The sequence below is a fragment of the Procambarus clarkii genome, chromosome 76 (assembly GCF_040958095.1).
Source record: "Procambarus clarkii isolate CNS0578487 chromosome 76, FALCON_Pclarkii_2.0, whole genome shotgun sequence".
Classification (NCBI taxonomy): Eukaryota; Metazoa; Arthropoda; class Malacostraca; order Decapoda; family Cambaridae; genus Procambarus; species Procambarus clarkii.
Window position 1 is genome coordinate 22,772,188 of NC_091225.1, and position 20,181 is coordinate 22,792,368.

Genomic DNA, 20,181 nt, shown 5'->3' on the forward strand with positions numbered 1-20,181 from the left:
AATGGCTCATATGGGCACTCAGTTTCCATCTGTGTCCCCTTGTGCGTGTGCCCCTTGTGTTAAATAAACTGTCTTTGTCTACCTTGAGAATCTTGTATGTGGTGATCATGTCCATCTAATTATTCTGTATTTCAGTAACGTGAGGTTTAATTCCTGTGGTCTCTCCTCATAGCTCATGCTCCTCAGTTTGGGCAACAGTCTGGTGTCAAACCTTTGAACCTTCTCCAATTTAGTCTTATTCTTGACAATTAAGATATGAACTCCATGCTGGAGCTGCATACTCCAGGATTAGTTTGACATACGTGGTATACAACGTTTCTGAATGATTCCATACAATCAACATGCCATTCTTATATTGGCCAACCTGACACATGCCCCTGATGTTATCTTCTTGATATGGGCTTCGTGGGACAGGTCTGGCGTGATATCAACCCCCAGAACTTTCTCTCTGATTCTAGAAGAATTTTATCTCTCAAATGGTATCGTGTACCTGGCCTCCTACTCTATACACCTATCTTCATTACATTACATTTGCCGGGTTAAGCTCTAACAACCATTTGTTGGACTATTGTGTGTGCGTGTTCTCACCTAGTTGTGCTTGTGGGGATTGAGATCAGCGTTCACAGCAACCATACCACACATGCAGGGACCAGTTCCAGCGACCATACCACACATGCAGGGACCAGTTCCAGCGACCATACCACACATGCAGGCACCAGTTCCAACGACCATACCACACATGCAGGACCAGTTCCAGCGACCATACCACACAGACTCCAAAGAGCCAGAGCTCAACCCCAGCAAGCACAACTAGGTGAGTACAGACCCGCACTCAGAAGTTGCACTAAAGATAAAAAATACTGAACTTGTCGTCGGTAGCTACAGCTAGTTTGTTGTGCAGCCCCTACTCCTGTACTTCCCTAATTGTGCATGCGGGGGGGTTGAGCTCTGGCTCTTTGGTCCCGCCTCTCAATTGGTGTACAGATTCCTGAGCCTAATGGGCTCCTGTGGGTATCCCCCAAAGGATTACAAATGCAGCACTGAACTCACCTTTCCTTCTGTGCCCCATTGTGTCGGGGGGGGGGGGGAGCTGCCTGCCCCTGCTACACCACACGAGGGTCAGCTGTGCCCGTCACCACTATGGTGGGTATTCGACACTTTCAGCCACAATGAACACAAATGCCTCACTTTAATTCCGGCTAAAGCTCGCGCGTCACATCCTGATAACAGCCGCTGTGATTCACTACGTGATAACGTTTGGGTTTAGCGGCGGAGATTACGCTTTCGTTTATGCAGTAAACACAAGAACTGATAAGAGTGAGGTGCAACAATGATAAAAGTAGAGAGAGAGGGTGGCGGGCCGGGAGCCACAGTGTGCTCGGCGTAGCGGCCGGAGCGGGACTGAGTGTGTGAGGCTATAACGCCGCATTAATGGCCTGGTTGGGGAGACCAAGGTCACTCAGTCCTCTCCCTCCACCCTCCTGTCCCGTCACAACACTCCCTCTTCCACCAATTTATCCCATGTATCATACATTCACACCTCATAGTGGATGATGGTTCGCATATATGATGATTCCTAAGACATGGTATAGTATACCATGTTAGTATACTGTATATGGGGTTACGTCAGACTGGGAAAATGTTTTAAGTGGAGTGCCTCAAGGCTCTGCCCTGGGATCTCTGAACAAATCCACAAGGGCCGTGACGAGGATTCGAACCTACGTCTTTGAGCAGCAATATTTGCAAATTTACCGATGATACTAAAATCGGGAGGGAAATAAACACGGAAAAAGACTCACTATCACTTCAAGACGATCTTAATAGGGTTTTGAAATGGTCAAAAGATTGGCAGATACAGTTGAATGCTGACAAATATAAAGTTTGAGGCGAGGTAATGATGATAGAGTTACAAGATACGAGCTAGATGGTGTTGAGATTGCGAAAGGGATTTAAATTTAAAACCAAAAAATCAATGCATAAATGTTTGTAATAGGCAAATAGGACACTGGGATTTATTTATCGAAACGTTAGTAACAAGACACCTGGTGTTGTTCTTCAGCTATATCTTGCTTTGGTTAGGCCCCATTTAGATTATGCAGTTCAGTTTTGGTCGCCGTACTATACAATGAATATAAATTCACTTGAACGCGTCCAGCGTAGGATGACAAAGTTAATCCCGCAAATTCGAAACCTGGCTTTCTGCAGTCTCCGTGGTGTAGTGGTAAGACACTCGCCTGGCGTTCCGCGAGCGCTATGTCATGGGTTCGTATCCTGGCCGGGGAGGATTTACTGGGCGCAATTCCTTAACTGTAGCCTCTGTTTAACGCAACAGTAAAATGTGTACTTGGATGAAAAAACGATTCTTCGCGGCAGGGGATCGTATTCCAGGGACCATAGGATTAAGGACTTGCCCGAAACGCTACGCGTACTAGTGGCTGTACAAGAATGTAATAACTCTTGTATATATCTAAAAAAAAAAAAAAAATGGGCATAACAAAGGGGATATTAAAGGGTATTAAAAGTATCAACTCAAAATAGAACACGAAACAATGGGTGTAAATTGGATAAGTTTAGATTTCGGAAAGACCTGGGTAAATACTGGTTTGGTAAAGGGTTGTTGATTTGTGGAACCAGTTGCCACATGGCGTGGTGGAGATGGGCCCCTTGATTGTTTCAAGCGTAGATTGGACATGTATATGAGTGTGATTGAGTGGTTATAAATAGGAACTGCCTCGTATGGGTCAATAGGCTTTCTGCAGTTACCTTCATTCTTATATTCTTATAATAAATATAGGCTAGGCCGGGCGGCAGGAGAGTAGCCTAATCCACACATTTCCCCCCCCCCCCCCCCACTAACTGTCCATAAACACATACTATAAGGAGCCTGGATTAGCCATTAAGCACAATAAGCCCGTGGTGCTTAAGGGCTCCAGTAAAGACGGGCCTTAAAAAGTTTTTTTTCCACTACGGGGATTTGCAATGGACCCTTGTTATCTTGAGATGATTTTGGGGCTTAGCGTCTCCGCGGCTCGGTCCGCATCCCCAGGAAGCAGTCCGTAGCGGTCCGTCTAATTACCACAAGCTACCACAAACTACACAAACTTCAGAAAGCTTCCTGGCAATACGTTAGTAATGAATAAATATGATATATTTACTCATTATAATGTTGGTGCTGAATGTACAACACGAAAAAACATAATTTTAATCTGAAAAAGTATCTTTTTATAAAGAAATTAGACGAAAATAAAAAGCTGGTGACGCCAAATCAAGTCGATGATCCAAGCTTCGGTTCGGTTAGGTTAGGTTTGGTTAAGTTAGGTTAGGTTAGGTTAGGTTAGGTTAGGTTAGGTTAGGAAAGGTTAGGTTAGGTTAGGTTAGGTCAGCCTAACTTAATATATCATATTTATTCATTACTAACGTATTGCCAGGAAGCTTTCTGAAGTTTGTGTAGTTTGTGGTAGCTTGTGGTAATTAGACGGACCCGTCCGTAGCAGCTATCTAACTCCCAGGTAACTATTTACTGCTAGGTAAACAGGATCATCAGGGTGAAAGAAACTCTGCCCATTTGTTTTCGCCTCCACCGGGGATTGAGCCCGGAACCTTAGGACTACGAATCCAAAGCGCTGTCCACCCAGCTGATAGGCGCCTATTTATATGAACACGAACACTGCTCTCTGGTGTAGTGTTACAGCTGAACCAGGGCCTAGAAAATGGCAGCCCCATAATAAACTCAAAAATATTAATATAATTATATAATACAGGGGGAGCCGGTCTGCCGAGCGGACAGCACACTGGACTTGTGATCCTGTGATCCCGGGTTCGATCCCGGGAGCCGGCGAGAAACAATGGGCAGAGTTTCTTTCACCCTATGCCCCTGTTACCTAGCAGTAAAATAGGTACCTGGGTGTTAGTCAGCTGTCACGGGCTTCTTCCTGGGGGTGGAGGCCTGGTCGAGGACCGGGCCGCAGGGACACTAAAGTCCCGAAATCATCTCAAGATAACCTCAAGATATGATAGCATGCTGTGTATCATCAAAGCAAGAACGCAATGGAGTAATAGGTGTAATATGTTTCATATAAATGAACAAATCCACAGGACCTATGTTGGAACCTTGTGCCTCGTCACAGCTCCTGTGGATTTGTTCATTGATATATCACCATAATGTGATTTTTGTGTATTATTTCATATAAATAATAATAGTTATTCATTGAAATATATATATACAGTATTTTACGATTTACCATTGATTTTATTTTCATTTACAAGTACGGTATAGGGGGGGGGGTACCATAATCTTTTCAGTGCTAGAGGCCTCTGAGGGTCTTAATCCGGCCCTGACCTGAGGTGTTTCCGGGGATTAGCGTCCCAGCGGCCCGCTCGTCGACCAGGCCTCCTGGTTGCTGGACTGGTCAACCAGGCTGTTGGATGCGGATGCTCGTAACTGAGGTAAGAATCACAGCCTGGTTGATAAGGTATCTTACGGGCTATTCATGCCCGTGCCACCTCTTGGGTGGCTTAATCTTTATCAATCAATCTTCAGGTATCCTTTGGAAGTGCTTGTCAAGTTCTCTCTTAAACACTGTGAGGGGTCGGCTAGTTATGTCCCTTATGTACTCACCAGGGGCCTCGTAGCCTGGTGGAGGGGCCTCGTAGCCTGGTGGAGGGGCCTCGTAGCCTGGTGGATAGCGCGCAGGACTCGTAATTCTGTGGCGCGGGTTCGATTCCCGCACAAGGCAGAAACAAATGGGCAAAGTTTCTTTCACCCTGAATGCCCCTGTTACCTAGCAGTAAATAGGTACCTGGGAGTTAGTCAGCTGTCACGGGCTGCTTCCTGGGGGTGGAGGCCTGATCGAGGACCGGGCCGCGGGGACACTAAAGCCCCGAAATCATCTCAAGATAAGATAACCTAGTTGTGCGTGCGGGGGTTGAGCTCTGGCTCTTTGGTCCCACCTCTCGACCGTCAATCAACTGGTGTACAGATTCTTGAGCCTACTGGGCTCTATCATATCTACATGTGAAACTGTGTATGTCAGCCTCTACCACATCACTGCCTATGTGTAGTGGAAGTGACCCTGACTATAAGAAATAATGTTTACAAGGATACATAACCCAAATATGGTGTAACTTGAGTGGTATTACCTTCCTCCGCAAATCTAAAAAAAAAAAACATATGTGGGTTGAATATTTCATAGGAAATAGTTGTTCAACACATGCAGGAAGTGGCCCTTGGTGCAAGTAACAAAGAGAGGTGTTGAGTGGTCTTGGAGCTGTACAGCAGCACAGTAGGCACCCTGTGGCCTCCCTCTGGCACTCCTCACCAGGTCCAATGTTAGGTGGATGCAGTACGAGGAATGACATGTAAAATTGTACTTACTGACGTTAGAAAAGATAAAAGATTGAAGAAGAGATATGAAACACTTAAGGGAAAAAGTAGAAAGCGAAGATGCTTGATATAAGTCACACAAATGCAAGAAGGTGTTTGTTCTGAACAAAGAGTAGATGCAGCGCAAGATGCTCTACAAGGGCAGTCTACCTTGGTACTGTATGGAATAAAAGGGTAGCAGACTGCCATACAAGGTAGTATGGGGAATCTCTTTACTCAGACGAAGAGTAATTCGCAAGATCGGGGGTAGAAATAGCCTAAGCTACTCTATCCCTTTGAGATGTAGTTCTTTCTTATCTCAATAAACCTCATCTCAATAAACATACTTGAACTTGAACTTGATTCGCAAGATCTTCGCCAAAATAAATGCCTCTAATTATAAAATAGTGAATAAACATTATCTGAAAAATATTCAAGAGCGTTCAACTGTTCACATTTATGGCTTGAAAAATATGGTGTATAATAAATGATTAAACTAACTAACCAGACAAGATAGAAAACGGACTGGTGACCCGAGCAGACTGGCCGCTCTGCCTCACCCAAAACCTTCCCCATATGCAGCCCGTCCTCCAAACAAAGATCCAAAAGTGATTCCATCCACCTGCCAAACCCCCTGTTTATGAATGAAAAGCGGTTTACACACGACTCACAACTGCTGACGTTCGAACATATCCGGAACAAGTGCTTCACTGACGAATTTTGTTCGAATCGCAACGCTATAAATGCTTCACCCACGTACTACAAATACAAATAATCGCCAACAGAACCTAAACACCTGACCTAACCTATCCTATGCCTATATATACACAATATGCCAATATATTATAATATTAATTTATACTTGAGAAAATTCCCATTTTGAATGAACAGCATGTTAAAATTTATGAATGCGTCTGTGGGGTTGACCGCTGAATGTAATGGACTTGAGTCGAGGACGAGTTGCCATATAACGCTGTCATTACCTCCCTGACCCTCTCCACTCAACCCCCCCGCCCCCCTTAACCCCCCCTCACCCCTGCCCCCTCCAGGACCCCCCATCCCCCCTAGAACTTCCCAGCAACACCCCTCTCGTTATACCCGCCCCAGTTAGACTCCCAGCCTTAATTTCAACAACCAGGACCACTAACCACCCATACCCCTACCATTAATGTATAATGACTTACTGTAAATATATAGCTCTTGAAATAAAACATCTTCTGTAACTAGCTGACATGTAACTATAAGGTGTGAAGGATAGATTAAACTGTTTATGTAATAATTTAAGATGAGTCTGATAAAGACCTTTTGTGCCCTCTGTAATGCTTTTTGCGCTACCGGTCACAGGATGAGTATGGGGTGCACAATAAACTAGCCTCCTCCGGCGGCAACATATCAAACCATACCCCTCTCACACCAATCCCTCAGACGCAACCCTGCACAGCTGCTTCTCCCTGCATCCTACCTTGTGGAGGTTCTGGGAATCACAGCCCGTCCTCCAAACAAAGACCCAAAAGTGATTCCATGCACCCGCCAAACCCCCTGTTTATAAATGAAAAACGGTTTACACCAACCCGTCCTCGACTCAAGTCCATTACATCCAGCAGTCGACCCCACAGATGTATTCATAAATTTTTACATGCTGTTCATTCAAAACGGGAATTTTCTCAAATATAAATTAATAATATAATATATTAGCATATTATGCACATATATTATAATATATATGGTTAGGTTAGGTGTTTAGGTTCTGTTGGCGATTATTTGTATTTGTAGTACGTGGGTGAAGCATTTCAACCCGTCCTCCACTCAAGTCCATTACATCCAGCGGTCGACCCCACAGACGCATTCATAAATTTTAACATGCTGTTCATTCAGAACAAGAATTTTCTCAAATATAAATTAATATTATAATATATTAGCATATTGTGTATATATAGGCATAGGTTAGGTTAGGTTAGGTGTTTAGGTTCGGTTGGCGATTATTTGCATTTGTAGTACGTGGGTGAAGCATTTATAGCGAAGTGGTTCGAACAAAACTCGTCAGTGAAGCACTTGTTCCGGAAGTGTTCGAACGAAATCGGTTGTGAGTCGTGTGTAAACCGTTTTTCATTCATAAACAGGGGGTTTGGCGGGTGCATGGAATCACTTTTGGATCTTTGTTTGGAGGACGGGCTGAGCATTTACAGCATTGTGGTTCAAACAAAATTCGTCAGTGAAGCACTTGTTCCAGAAGTGTTCGAACAAAATCAGTTGTGAGTCGTGTGTAAACCGTTTTTCATTCATAAACAGGGGGTTTGGCGGGTGCACGCATTCACTTTTGCGTCTTTGTTTGGGCTGGTTTATACACGACTCACAACTGATGAAGTTCGAACGCTTCCGGAACAAATGCTTCACTGACGAATTTTGTTCGAACCACAACGCTGTAAATGCTTCACCCACGTACTACAAATACAAATAATCGCCAACTGAACCTAAACACCTAACCTAACCTAACCTATGCTTATATATACACAATATGCTAATATATTATAATATTAATTTATATTTGAGAAAATTCTCGTTTTGAATGAACAGCATGTAAAACTTTATGAATGCATCTGTGGGGTCGACTGCTGGATGTAATGGATGTCGAGGACGGGTTGCTATAAATGCTTCACCCACGTACTACAAATATATATATACAAACACACTGCTACCAGTTGAGGGTGTGGACACAATGCGACCCAAACGTCTAAAGGCTAAAGCTACCCCCCCCCCACCCCCCCTTGACGCTCATGCTGTCGGGAGAAGCAATATTCTGAAGGTCCTGAAGGACGTTACCGGCATCGCACCCGCTGACATTAGTCAGGAAGGTGATGATATCGTGCTCTTCTTTTCATGTGGGGAAGAGCTAGAAAAACTCTTTTGACCAACGATGCTATACTTCGCAAGGAGCACCACCTACATCCTCACTTCCCACGTCAGTTCCTGGCCGGAAGAACTGTTTTTACCAGCAGGACCAGCCAGTGGATCGCTGAGCGACCGTAACATAATATCATGGACAATATCGAGGACGAAAATCCGAACCTGGGTGTATTCAACCTAGAGTTCTGCAACGCCAACAAATCAACAATGAAGATTACTTTCACCATCATATCTGCAGCCAACCAGGCTGCCACACAAGTTTTCTACTGCTTCGGCTTGCAAATACAACCCCAGCAAGTAAAAAAGGAATGATACCATGAGATCCAGCAGTGCTTCAAGTGCTATGAGCCCTCCCACCCCACCAACAAGTGTCAGCACCCTGTCCAGAAGTGCAGCCTGTGCACACTAGACCATCACTACTCCATATGCAAGGCAACAGTCCATCGCTGCTTGCTCTGTGATGGCAATCACCCCGCAATTTCCTACCGCTGCCCCCGCAGACAGGAAAACATCATGGCCCAGGTTGAAACCAAGAGAAACAACCCTTCTACCTCCGCGACCAGAGCCCCAGCCGCTCAACCCACCACCTCAGCTCTCACCAACCGACCAGAAGACTTTCCAGTCTTACCAAAAATTGACTCCTCCCACCAGGCGACCCAGCCTTCACAAGGGGAACCCAAAGCCCCACAGGCTCCTTCACAACCCCCTGCATCACGTGCAGGCATTATCCCTGGTCTTATTAGACTAGCGGAGAGGCTTGCTGGTCCAGACAACCACTGTTTTGTCAGTGAACTGAACGCATTATACCTGGCCCACATCATAGCCCCTGGCGCAAGTCTCACTGCCTCCACTACCACTTCGGAGACTACCACCAGGACGATTGCTGCACAGACTCCAGAACCACCCGAGTTCCGGGCGGCACAAACAGAGGTATCTCCCTCTCCAGCTCCCAACACTCCTACCGTCACCATCTCAACAGCCATGTTAGCAGACGTGCTATCTATAAATACTAACATCACCACCAACACTCCTGATATACCGTCTACCGCCAATCCAAGACTACCACAGGCTGCAAGGTGAAAGACGAAAACACCACCTACGGGTTACGGACACCTCAGACGAGGAAATCTTAGTAGGAGTTCAACCGCCGCACCACAAATATGACACCTACTCGGTACAAGACATCCTCATGGAGGCCTCGTCACCAAACTCTAATGAGAGCACGGTTCAGCCAAAGTCTCAGGCAAAGAAAAAACGGGAGACCTAGAGGTCTACACTAACCCCACCAGCTCCATAACTGGTACAGCCAGCCCTCCAGGGCTGAAGACTCATATCCATACCCAGATCTCTAGTATCAGCCATTAATATAGATAATGGCTCCAAAGAACCTCCACTTACGGGCTCACCATAGCCCGTGCTACTTGGAACTTTATGTTCTGAGTAGCTGAATCTAAAACAACAACAACATACTCCAAATACAAATAATCGCCAACAGAACCTAAACACCTAACCTAACCTATGCCTATACATGCACAATATATACACAATAATATTATAATATTAATTTATATTTGAGAAAATTCCTGTTTTGGATGAACAGCATTTAAAATGTAGAAACCCACTTCGGCCAATCATCAGCCAGATACCCACATACAGACTGGCTAAGCCTCAACTGCTTGCTGACCCCCTTATGTACCCTGTGCTTCCAGCCTGAAGTCTCCAAAGGAGTTTGTTGATTTACTGCGGGGAGCACAGGGCCATGGGGATAAGAGCCTCGTTGGATGTAGAGTCACTGTTTACCAACGTACCTGTGGGTGAAACAATCGGGATGACAGCGGATAGTGTATCGTGATCCGGCTTGTACTCCTCTTGACATACCAGAAAACATACAAAGGAAGCTACTCCAAGCCTGCACTAAAGAGGCACCCTTCTTGAGTCCAGATGGGCACATGTATGGGCAAGTAGACGGGATCGCCATGGATTCTCCCCTAGGTGTCCTGTTTGCGAACTTCTACATGGGTACCATTGAGCATGGGTCTTAGTTGACATGAACTTGAAACCCGCCATATACTGCAGGTATGGTGACGACATTTTTATGCAGGTACCTGATGTCAGACGTTTGCAGCAGCTGAAGGAGGCATTCAAGCAGAATTCTGTGTTGAGTTTCACTTACGAGATGGAGAATGATGGGAAGCTGCTTTTTCTAGATGTAACAGTCACGGAAAGGAGCGGAGGCTTCCACACTGCAGTCTACACTAAGGAAACAAACTGCGACTGCGCTACGAGATGGTTAAAAGAAGCAAGGGCGTGTAATGAAGTAAGGGCGAAGAGGTAGAACGGCCTATTGACAGAGCTCAAGTGCATAGGGTAAGTGCGTAAAATCCTGGTTTGTGTCTCGAAGAAACTGCAGGGTCCAAGTAAGGGGCAGTAGAACGTCTGGTTGCAATTCTTTTAACCATGTCGTAGTGCAGTCGATTAAGGCAGCGCCTGGGGATGCTCTCGGACGTAGGTTCGAACCCTCGTCACGGCCCTCGTGAATTTGTTCATTTGATGCATCACGCTATTGTGATTTCTGTGTGTAACTGGGTGGATATCAATAGGAACTGCCTCGTGTGGGCCAATAGGACTTCTGCAGTTACCTTCATTCTTATATTCTTATGTTCTTAATCATAGCACAGCTCACAGACGAGAGGAAAAACAGAGGGCAAGACGACGTTCTATTGTCGGGAGCAACATGAAGGAACCAGAGCACTTGGGGATGAGCTAATGGAAAACATAATTAAGAGACAGATCAGTATATAATTTGATGAAATACATGAAACATGAGGTTTATGCTGAACAGTGGCGTGATGAAGGGACGAGCGTGGTGTGTACACACTGACGTGGTGTGTACACACTGACGCGGTGTGTACACACTGACGTGGTGTGTACACACTGACGTGGTGTGTACACACTGACGTGGTGTGTAGACACTGACGTGGTGTGTACACACTGACGTGGTGTGTACACACTGACGTGGTGTGTACACACTGACGTGGTGTGTACACACTGACGTGGTGTGTACACACTGACGTGGTGTGTAGACACTGACGTGGTGTGTACACACTGACGCGGTGTGTACACACTGACGTGGTGTGTACACACTGACGTGGTGTGTACACACTGACGTGGTGTGTACTGTTATGATCTCAGCCTGCAGGAGAAACGAGTCTCCCTTCTTGAGAGTTATTCAGCAAGCCTGACCTAACTAGAAGGTCTAGCAAGTATTGAGGTGATAACGCATATGTAAAATAGTTGGTTGGATATGTATAACAGTTTGAGATTATGGGCAATGAAGAAGAAAACAGATAAATGACGGGCTAGGAGATGTGGACATTTTGCTGGAGGCGTGAGGCTCGCTTCTGGAGGACCTTGACCTCACTTGAGTGCCAGACATCGCAGGGGGAAGCCGCGCTCCGTTGAGCTCCCGTCAGAAGGGAACCCCTAGTGATATATCTCGAAGAGAAGAGAAGTGTGCGGACGTACCAGCTGTGGAATCGAGCTGGGAACGTTGTGGTCTCAAGTCCTGGTCGACGAGCAGATATTAAATCGCCCAGAAGCATTATTGTGGGCCGTGGGAGCGCCCTGACCAGACGCCGTCAGAGGGAAAGCGCCCTCGATCAGTTAATCTGTGGTAAGCACGAGATACGCCAGTTCATAGTGATTGCTTGTAGTTGGTCGTGTGCCCAGCGACAGTAGCAATGTTTATTTATAGGTTAGACATGTTTTAATAAGGCAGAAGGCCTGAGATAGGAGAGTGAAGAGGGAGGAGCACGGAGCGACGTCCGTCCACTCTGAGCTCTGACGGACGACTGAGGGAGCCCGGCTCCGGATGGAGGAAGACCCTCCCAGCGAGTGAGGACCGCCGCCAGGCGAGGTGGAGTATGGACCCGCCCAAAACGGGGGAGTCCACTCTCACTGTATGTAGAGGACAGATAGAGGTTTGAGGCAAGCATATTGTGTGGTTATTTTTGTTTATGTGTTAAAGGGGAACATTTTATTGGAGTGTCGATGGGTTGCAGGTTTGTTCTTTGGGGAAGAAGTTGCTGAGAACTTCGAAGCCAGCAGATGATGTAGCTGATGAGACTCCAAGGTAGTGGAGCAGAGGACCTCGAGCTGTGAGGAGAAGCAGCAGTGAAGAGGAGTGTCACGTGCTTCTGTAGAGGTGGTGTAGCAGCCAAGAGAGCTGTGGAAGAACCTAACAGAAGGGTGAAGCACCGTAGTTGCACAAGGAAACTTCATGATAGCAGCCGGGAGGAGCTGCAGAGGATCCTGGTAGTGAAGCCCGGAAGAACCTAAGGATATTAGGGTTGTGAACTTCCAGAGGTGGAAGGGGAAGTTCTGGTGGATTACTTATAGGGAGTTGATAGTGTTTGGTTGTCATTAGCGTGCAAGACGCAGTGAGAGGTGAGTGACTGTTTGCATTCTTATGTCAAGGAGTGATTTAGTCTGAAGCTTAGAGTTGCAGTCGTAGGCTTGATTACCTACAGATGTATGTGCTCGAGGACTGACAGTGATCGATTAATCATTGTTGTGTATCAATGAACCTTTATACTGATATATGTTATTGCATTCAAATGCTGGTATTCTATATATACATTATCTTGCTGATAGTGCAACAGTGTACGTAGGCTTGACCAACTTGAGGAGGTTAATGATATCAGGTGGTGAACCAGGAGGTAGGATACCACTTGATAGGCTGATAATAGAGTTCTGATGGTGTTGGAGTCCAACCTGATTGTGATATTATAGAGTATAGGATTCATTATTATTATATGTGTGTATGTATCGTGTATGTGCTTTGTTCAGTAAATGTGTCACAATTTGCTGGTGTTTGCCCTTGTCCTAGTGAGGCTTCCCAGGAAGTAGTGAAGAAGGAGAGAGAGAGAGAAAGAACCAAGAACCACTGCTGTGGACAGGGTAAAAGGTAATACTAATAAGTCAAAAGGGGATTGAGGAGATCATATCACCTAAGGAGAGAGTGGGGAGTCACAGCGGCTCGAGTGGGTGTGTGCACGTGACAACGAGGCTGAGTGTTGGAGCCGCATCCCCTAAACGTGTGACGTGGAGCCCCTCTCCAAGAGCCAGAAGCGCCTAGTGTGATCTCCTAGTGAAGTGTAAGCACTCTACCGAGTTGTGGGTTGGGTTGTCCGTAGAGAAGGATCAACGACGACAACACCAACCAACCCACAGTCTATAATAAATTGGGGGCCTGTGTCCGGGAGAGTGAACTGACACACCCACACCCTGTCCAAGAGTGGATTTGTACACCCTTGCTGAAATAAACTGTGACCGCAGGTGTATATTCTCTCTCTTGGGAAGACTCACAGGACAAAGATGGATAAGGTGCAAGCATTTGTGGAGTCAGGCAAGCCTGAGGACTTGGAAGGTTGCACGAGGGATCAATTGAAACAAATAGCAGAAAAATGTGGCATCAGGTTGAAAGCATCTAAAGTAGCTGGGATGAAGGATGAGATCCTGAGGCAGTTGAGAGCCAGAAGTGAAGCGGCAGAACAAGGAGTCCAGGAAGGAGCTGAAAGTAGAAAGGAGGATGATGGGCAGGATGACGTGAGATCCCAGGGATCGAGTAGGAGCAGCAAGAGTAGCCGCAGTAGCAGGAGTAGCCGGAATAGGAGCTTGGAGAGATTCCAGTTAGAGCTCCAGATGCAGCGTGAGGAAAAGGAGAGACAGTTCCAGCTGGAAAAGATGAAATTAGAACTCCAGATGAAAAATGAAGCCGAGAAGGAAAAAGAGAAAACCAGGCTGGAAGTAGAAAAAGAGAAAACCAGGCTGGAAGTAGAAAAAGAGAAAACCAGAGTAAGAGAACTGGAGTTGGAACAAGAGAAAGAAAAAGAGAAAACCAGAGTAAGAGAACTGGAGTTGGAACAGGAGAAAGAAAAAACCCAGGTCGAAAAAGAAAAAGAGAGAACAAAACAAATGCAGATAGAAGCGAATAGAACCTTGGCTGAGCAAAGGATTGAACATGGGTTGCCAGAGAGCACCACCCAGGTATCACACCCACCAGATGTTAGGGTTAGGGAGAAGGACATTCCCTTGTTTGTTCCCGAAGAGGCAGAGAGCTTCTTCGAGCATTTTGAGAAAGTAGCCAGCATCAAAGAGTGGCCACAGGAGGAATGGGCCCAGCTGGTCCAGTTAAGATTGACCGGTGCAGCCAGGGAGGCATACACCCAATTGTCACTGGAAGAGTGCCAGGATTACGCCACAGTAAAGAGCAGCATATTGCGCTCGTTTCAGTTAACCTCAGAGGCTTATAGGAAGCGCTTCAGAGAAATGATCAAAGTTGGAGCATGTACGTTTGCTGAGACAGCAAGAGATCTGGAAAGACGATTCCAGAAGTGGATTGAGGCTGCTGGAGTTGGATCTTACACTGACCTGAAGCAACTGATGGTCATGGAGAAGTTCTTGGAGATGATGCATCCCGAAACAAAGTTCAAGATCCAAGAAGCGGGGGTAAAGGAGGTGAAAGATGCCGCAGATAGGGCGGATATGATTACTGAAGCGTACAAGAGCTTAAGGGAGAACAGAGTGAGAAGCGAGGTGAGACGCAGCAATAGCAGATCCAATGGAGTCTGGGGAGGAAGAAATTATGAGAGACCCAGAGGAGTCTGGGGTGAGAAAAATTTTGATAAATGGGCAGATAAAAGTAAGTACCCTAAAACTCAGAAGAGTAGGTCGCGCACTTCATCTGAAAGTGAAGATGAAGGAGCTAAACGAGAAGCTAATCGTTATCCGGGAAATCGAGAGTCCAGTAAAACCCCACAGAGTGCAGGTAGTGTGCCTGGCCCTAGGAACTCTCATGCGAGTGGACAAAGTCAGAGCCACTCTGGTTCTTATAGGAGAGATTTTTCACAGATGAGATGTTACCAATGTAACGGATTGGGTCACGTGATGCGAGATTGTCGGCAGGGCAAGAGAGTTGTGACCCTGGCCATGTGTGACCCCCGAAGCAAATATATCAATGTGTTCCGAGACAAACCACAGAGAGCGAACTTAGTGAACGAGAGGTATAGGCCGTTCATGAGCAAAGGTTGGATCAGAATAGGAAGCCAACCTGAGGTAGAAGTTGGTATCTTAAGAGATACCGGAGCTAATCAGAGCTTGATTGCGAGAAGCCTGATTGGGAATGATCGACGGTTAGCTGGCAGTGGGAAGATGAAAGTATATGGGTTATTGTCTGAAAGTGACATGCCCGTTTGTACTGTCCAGCTAAGGTCGGAATATGTGTCGGCAGAGGTGATGTTGGGAGTATGCCCCGACATACCTATTCCAGGAGTCCAAGTGATCCTAGGGAATGACTTGTGCGGGACAAAGGTGTTGACAAGAGTCATGGCGGAGACTGTGCCAGAGGAGTGCCCAGAAGGCCACGGCACGGATGGGACACCAGAGAGTGTGAACCTGACTGACATCCGAAGAGATGAGTCAGGAGACCGCCAAGCCATTGAAAACCCTGTCTCGGTAGTGACGAAGGCAGATGTGGCCGACGAGGAAGACACTGGAGAAGGTGAGACAGTGTCGATTCAGCCGGTGGAAAATATCGACGTAGATATAGCGTGGCTGTTTGATGAAGGTCCAGCCAAGGAGAATGAAGTCTCGGTGAGGTCGAAAGTGAGGATGACCCAGCCGAAGAAGAATCATGTGGAGAGAGTTGACCTGAGTAAAGCCCAGACTGCTGAAATTAAGAGTCGGAAGGCGAATGCAACTGTGCTGAGTAGGAATGAGGAAAGATGTGGACATACTGAGGACGGGAGTAGAGCGTCACGTTGTCCACGAGCACAGAAGCATGTGGATAGTGGAGTTAAGTTGTTTGAGATGTCAGGAGTTGACATGTTCCACAGGAAACGTGAAGAAAAGATAGTGAAGAAGAGTAATAGCCGAGAAAATGAAAGGAGAAGAGACAGTATGTGTGGAGAGATGCTTACGAGCACTTTGGGAGAGGCAAAGCGACATGTATGGTCGAGTGCTGTTGGATGTAGTATAGTGCCCGAAGAAACTTTTAGGGAACGAAGAAGAGTCGAAGGAGAAGAAATGGAGAGGTATAGAAGTGAAAAGTGTGGGAAGAGGATGATGATACAAGCATGGATGAATAGAAGAAAGCCGAGGACTCGATGGAAGTCAAACAGGACGATGTCTTGGATAAATGAGGAGACGAAAGGGAGAATCGTCGGTGAAGACGAGGGAGTGAAGTATGATGACAGGAGACGAAAGTATAATGGCAGTAGATGGAAGTGTGAAGACGACAGAGGAGATACAGACAGTAGATGTCTGACTCTGGACGGGAAGAGAAGAAGACGAGGAAACGGAGGGTGGAGACAGTAAGTAGAGTGGACCAATGGATTGCAGGCGTCCAAGGAGGACAGCCTAGCCAAGAGGTGCCAGAGAAGTCAAATCGTTTATGAGAAGATCGTGTTTCTGGAGAGTTGTGAGCCAGATGTTGCAAGGTGCAACGAATTAATTGTAGACTCCTAAGAGAGTATATGGGGTGAAGAAAGAGACAGTGTAGTGGCGGATGTATTATCCCGAGCTTTGCCACTGGAATAACTCTCAAAAATAAGGGGAGGGGAGTGTTATGATCTCAGCCTGCAGGAGAAACGAGTCTCCCTTCTTGAGAGTTATTCAGCAAGCCTGACCTAACTAGAAGGTCTAGCAAGTATTGAGGTGATAACGCATATGTAAAATAGTTGGTTGGATATGTATAACAGTTTGAGATTATGGGCAATGAAGAAGAAAACAGATAAATGACGGGCTAGGAGATGTGGACATTTTGCTGGAGGCGTGAGGCTCGCTTCTGGAGGACCTTGACCTCACTTGAGTGCCAGACATCGCAGGGGGAAGCCGCGCTCCGTTGAGCTCCCGTCAGAAGGGAACCCCTAGTGATATATCTCGAAGAGAAGAGAAGTGTGCGGACGTACCAGCTGTGGAATCGAGCTGGGAACGTTGTGGTCTCAAGTCCTGGTCGACGAGCAGATATTAAATCGCCCAGAAGCATTATTGTGGGCCGTGGGAGCGCCCTGACCAGACGCCGTCAGAGGGAAAGCGCCCTCGATCAGTTAATCTGTGGTAAGCACGAGATACGCCAGTTCATAGTGATTGCTTGTAGTTGGTCGTGTGCCCAGCGACAGTAGCAATGTTTATTTATAGGTTAGACATGTTTTAATAAGGCAGAAGGCCTGAGATAGGAGAGTGAAGAGGGAGGAGCACGGAGCGACGTCCGTCCACTCTGAGCTCTGACGGACGACTGAGGGAGCCCGGCTCCGGATGGAGGAAGACCCTCCCAGCGAGTGAGGACCGCCGCCAGGCGAGGTGGAGTATGGACCCGCCCAAAACGGGGGAGTCCACTCTCACTGTATGTAGAGGACAGATAGAGGTTTGAGGCAAGCATATTGTGTGGTTATTTTTGTTTATGTGTTAAAGGGGAACATTTTATTGGAGTGTCGATGGGTTGCAGGTTTGTTCTTTGGGGAAGAAGTTGCTGAGAACTTCGAAGCCAGCAGATGATGTAGCTGATGAGACTCCAAGGTAGTGGAGCAGAGGACCTCGAGCTGTGAGGAGAAGCAGCAGTGAAGAGGAGTGTCACGTGCTTCTGTAGAGGTGGTGTAGCAGCCAAGAGAGCTGTGGAAGAACCTAACAGAAGGGTGAAGCACCGTAGTTGCACAAGGAAACTTCATGATAGCAGCCGGGAGGAGCTGCAGAGGATCCTGGTAGTGAAGCCCGGAAGAACCTAAGGATATTAGGGTTGTGAACTTCCAGAGGTGGAAGGGGAAGTTCTGGTGGATTACTTATAGGGAGTTGATAGTGTTTGGTTGTCATTAGCGTGCAAGACGCAGTGAGAGGTGAGTGACTGTTTGCATTCTTATGTCAAGGAGTGATTTAGTCTGAAGCTTAGAGTTGCAGTCGTAGGCTTGATTACCTACAGATGTATGTGCTCGAGGACTGACAGTGATCGATTAATCATTGTTGTGTATCAATGAACCTTTATACTGATATATGTTATTGCATTCAAATGCTGGTATTCTATATATACATTATCTTGCTGATAGTGCAACAGTGTACGTAGGCTTGACCAACTTGAGGAGGTTAATGATATCAGGTGGTGAACCAGGAGGTAGGATACCACTTGATAGGCTGATAATAGAGTTCTGATGGTGTTGGAGTCCAACCTGATTGTGATATTATAGAGTATAGGATTCATTATTATTATATGTGTGTATGTATCGTGTATGTGCTTTGTTCAGTAAATGTGTCACAATTTGCTGGTGTTTGCCCTTGTCCTAGTGAGGCTTCCCAGGAAGTAGTGAAGAAGGAGAGAGAGAGAGAAAGAACCAAGAACCACTGCTGTGGACAGGGTAAAAGGTAATACTAATAAGTCAAAAGGGGATTGAGGAGATCATATCACCTAAGGAGAGAGTGGGGAGTCACAGCGGCTCGAGTGGGTGTGTGCACGTGACAACGAGGCTGAGTGTTGGAGCCGCATCCCCTAAACGTGTGACGTGGAGCCCCTCTCCAAGAGCCAGAAGCGCCTAGTGTGATCTCCTAGTGAAGTGTAAGCACTCTACCGAGTTGTGGGTTGGGTTGTCCGTAGAGAAGGATCAACGACGACGACACCAACCAACCCACAGTCTATAATAGTACACACTAACGTGGTGTGTAGACACTGACGCGGTGTGTGGACACTGACGCGGTGTGTAGACACAGTGTCACACACTGACGCGGTGTGTAGACACAGTGTCACACACTGACGCGGTGTGTAGACACAGTGTCACACACTGACGCGGTGTGTGGACACTGACGCGGTGTGTAGACACAGTGTCACACACTGACGCGGTGTGTAGACACAGTGTCACACACTGACGTGTGTGACACGTCAGCCAGTAAGCAAGTGGAACGAGCTACAAGGAGTGACCTTCCATAGGTTTAAAAGCAGATATGTCAGGAAACAAAGGTGTCGGATATCTTTACATTCTACGACAAATAGATGGAAAGGCGGGGCCCAGGATCTAAAGCTCGGTTACACACAGAAATCACAATTGCGTGATGCATCAAATGAACAAATCCTCGTCACGGCTCTTGTGGATTTGTTCATTTGAAGTTCGGTTGTTCCTGCCAAATGTGTTAGGTAAGCACTGCTAGGTAGGCGAACACTCTCCCAGCCCGGGTTAACCTAAGGAACTGGCGGCAGTATATTTACTCGAAGCATGAACAAAAATGTCAACTTGGTAGACATGCACGGTGTTGAGTTACTCCTGCAGCAGCGCCGCCACCCAGCACCTGCAGCAGCGCCGCCTCCCAGCACCTGCAGCAGCGCCGCCTCCCAGCACCTGCAGCAGCGCCGCCTCCCAGCACCTGCAGCAGCGCCGCCTCCCAGCACCTGCAGCAGCGCCGCCTCCCAGCACCTGCAGCAGCGCCGCCACCCAGCACCTGCAGCAGCGCCGCCTCCCAGCACCTGCAGCAGCGCCGCCTCCCAGCACCTGCAGCAGCGCCGCCACCCAGCACCTGCAGCAGCAGCGCCGCCTCCCAGCACCTGCAGCAGCAGCGCCGCCTCCCAGCACCTGCAGCAGCGCCGCCTCCCAGCACCTGCAGCACCGCCGCCTCCCAGCACCTGCAGCAGCAGCGCCGCCACCCAGCACCTGCAGCAGCGCCGCCTCCCAGCACCTGCAGCAGCGCCGCCTCCCAGCACCTGCAGCAGCAGCGCCGCCTCCCAGCACCTGCAGCAGAAGCGCCGCCTCCCAGCACCTGCAGCAGCGCCGCCTCCCAGCACCTGCAGCAGCGCCGCCTCCCAGCACCTGCAGCAGCGCCGCCTCCCAGCACCTGCAGCAGCGCCGCCACCCAGCACCTGCAGCAGCGCCGCCTCCCAGCAC

General features: G+C 47.5%; 1 protein-coding gene across 4 annotated transcripts in view; it reads right to left on the minus strand.

Annotated features, from left to right (window-relative positions):
• Positions 1-20,181, minus strand: part of Ctl2 (Choline transporter-like 2) — a 357,612-nt gene that overhangs the window by 246,536 nt on the left and 90,895 nt on the right. For 2 of the 4 annotated variants that reach the window (XM_069313744.1, XM_045763945.2), the window contains exon 1: positions 1,051-1,403. The exons of the other annotated variants lie outside the window; for them this stretch is intronic. In XM_069313744.1, coding sequence (XP_069169845.1) covers positions 1,051-1,069 — 19 coding nt within the window. In that variant the 5' untranslated portion in view covers positions 1,070-1,403. Of the gene's footprint in view, positions 1-1,050; positions 1,404-20,181 lie in introns of those variants that run through there. 4 annotated transcript variants of the gene reach the window in all.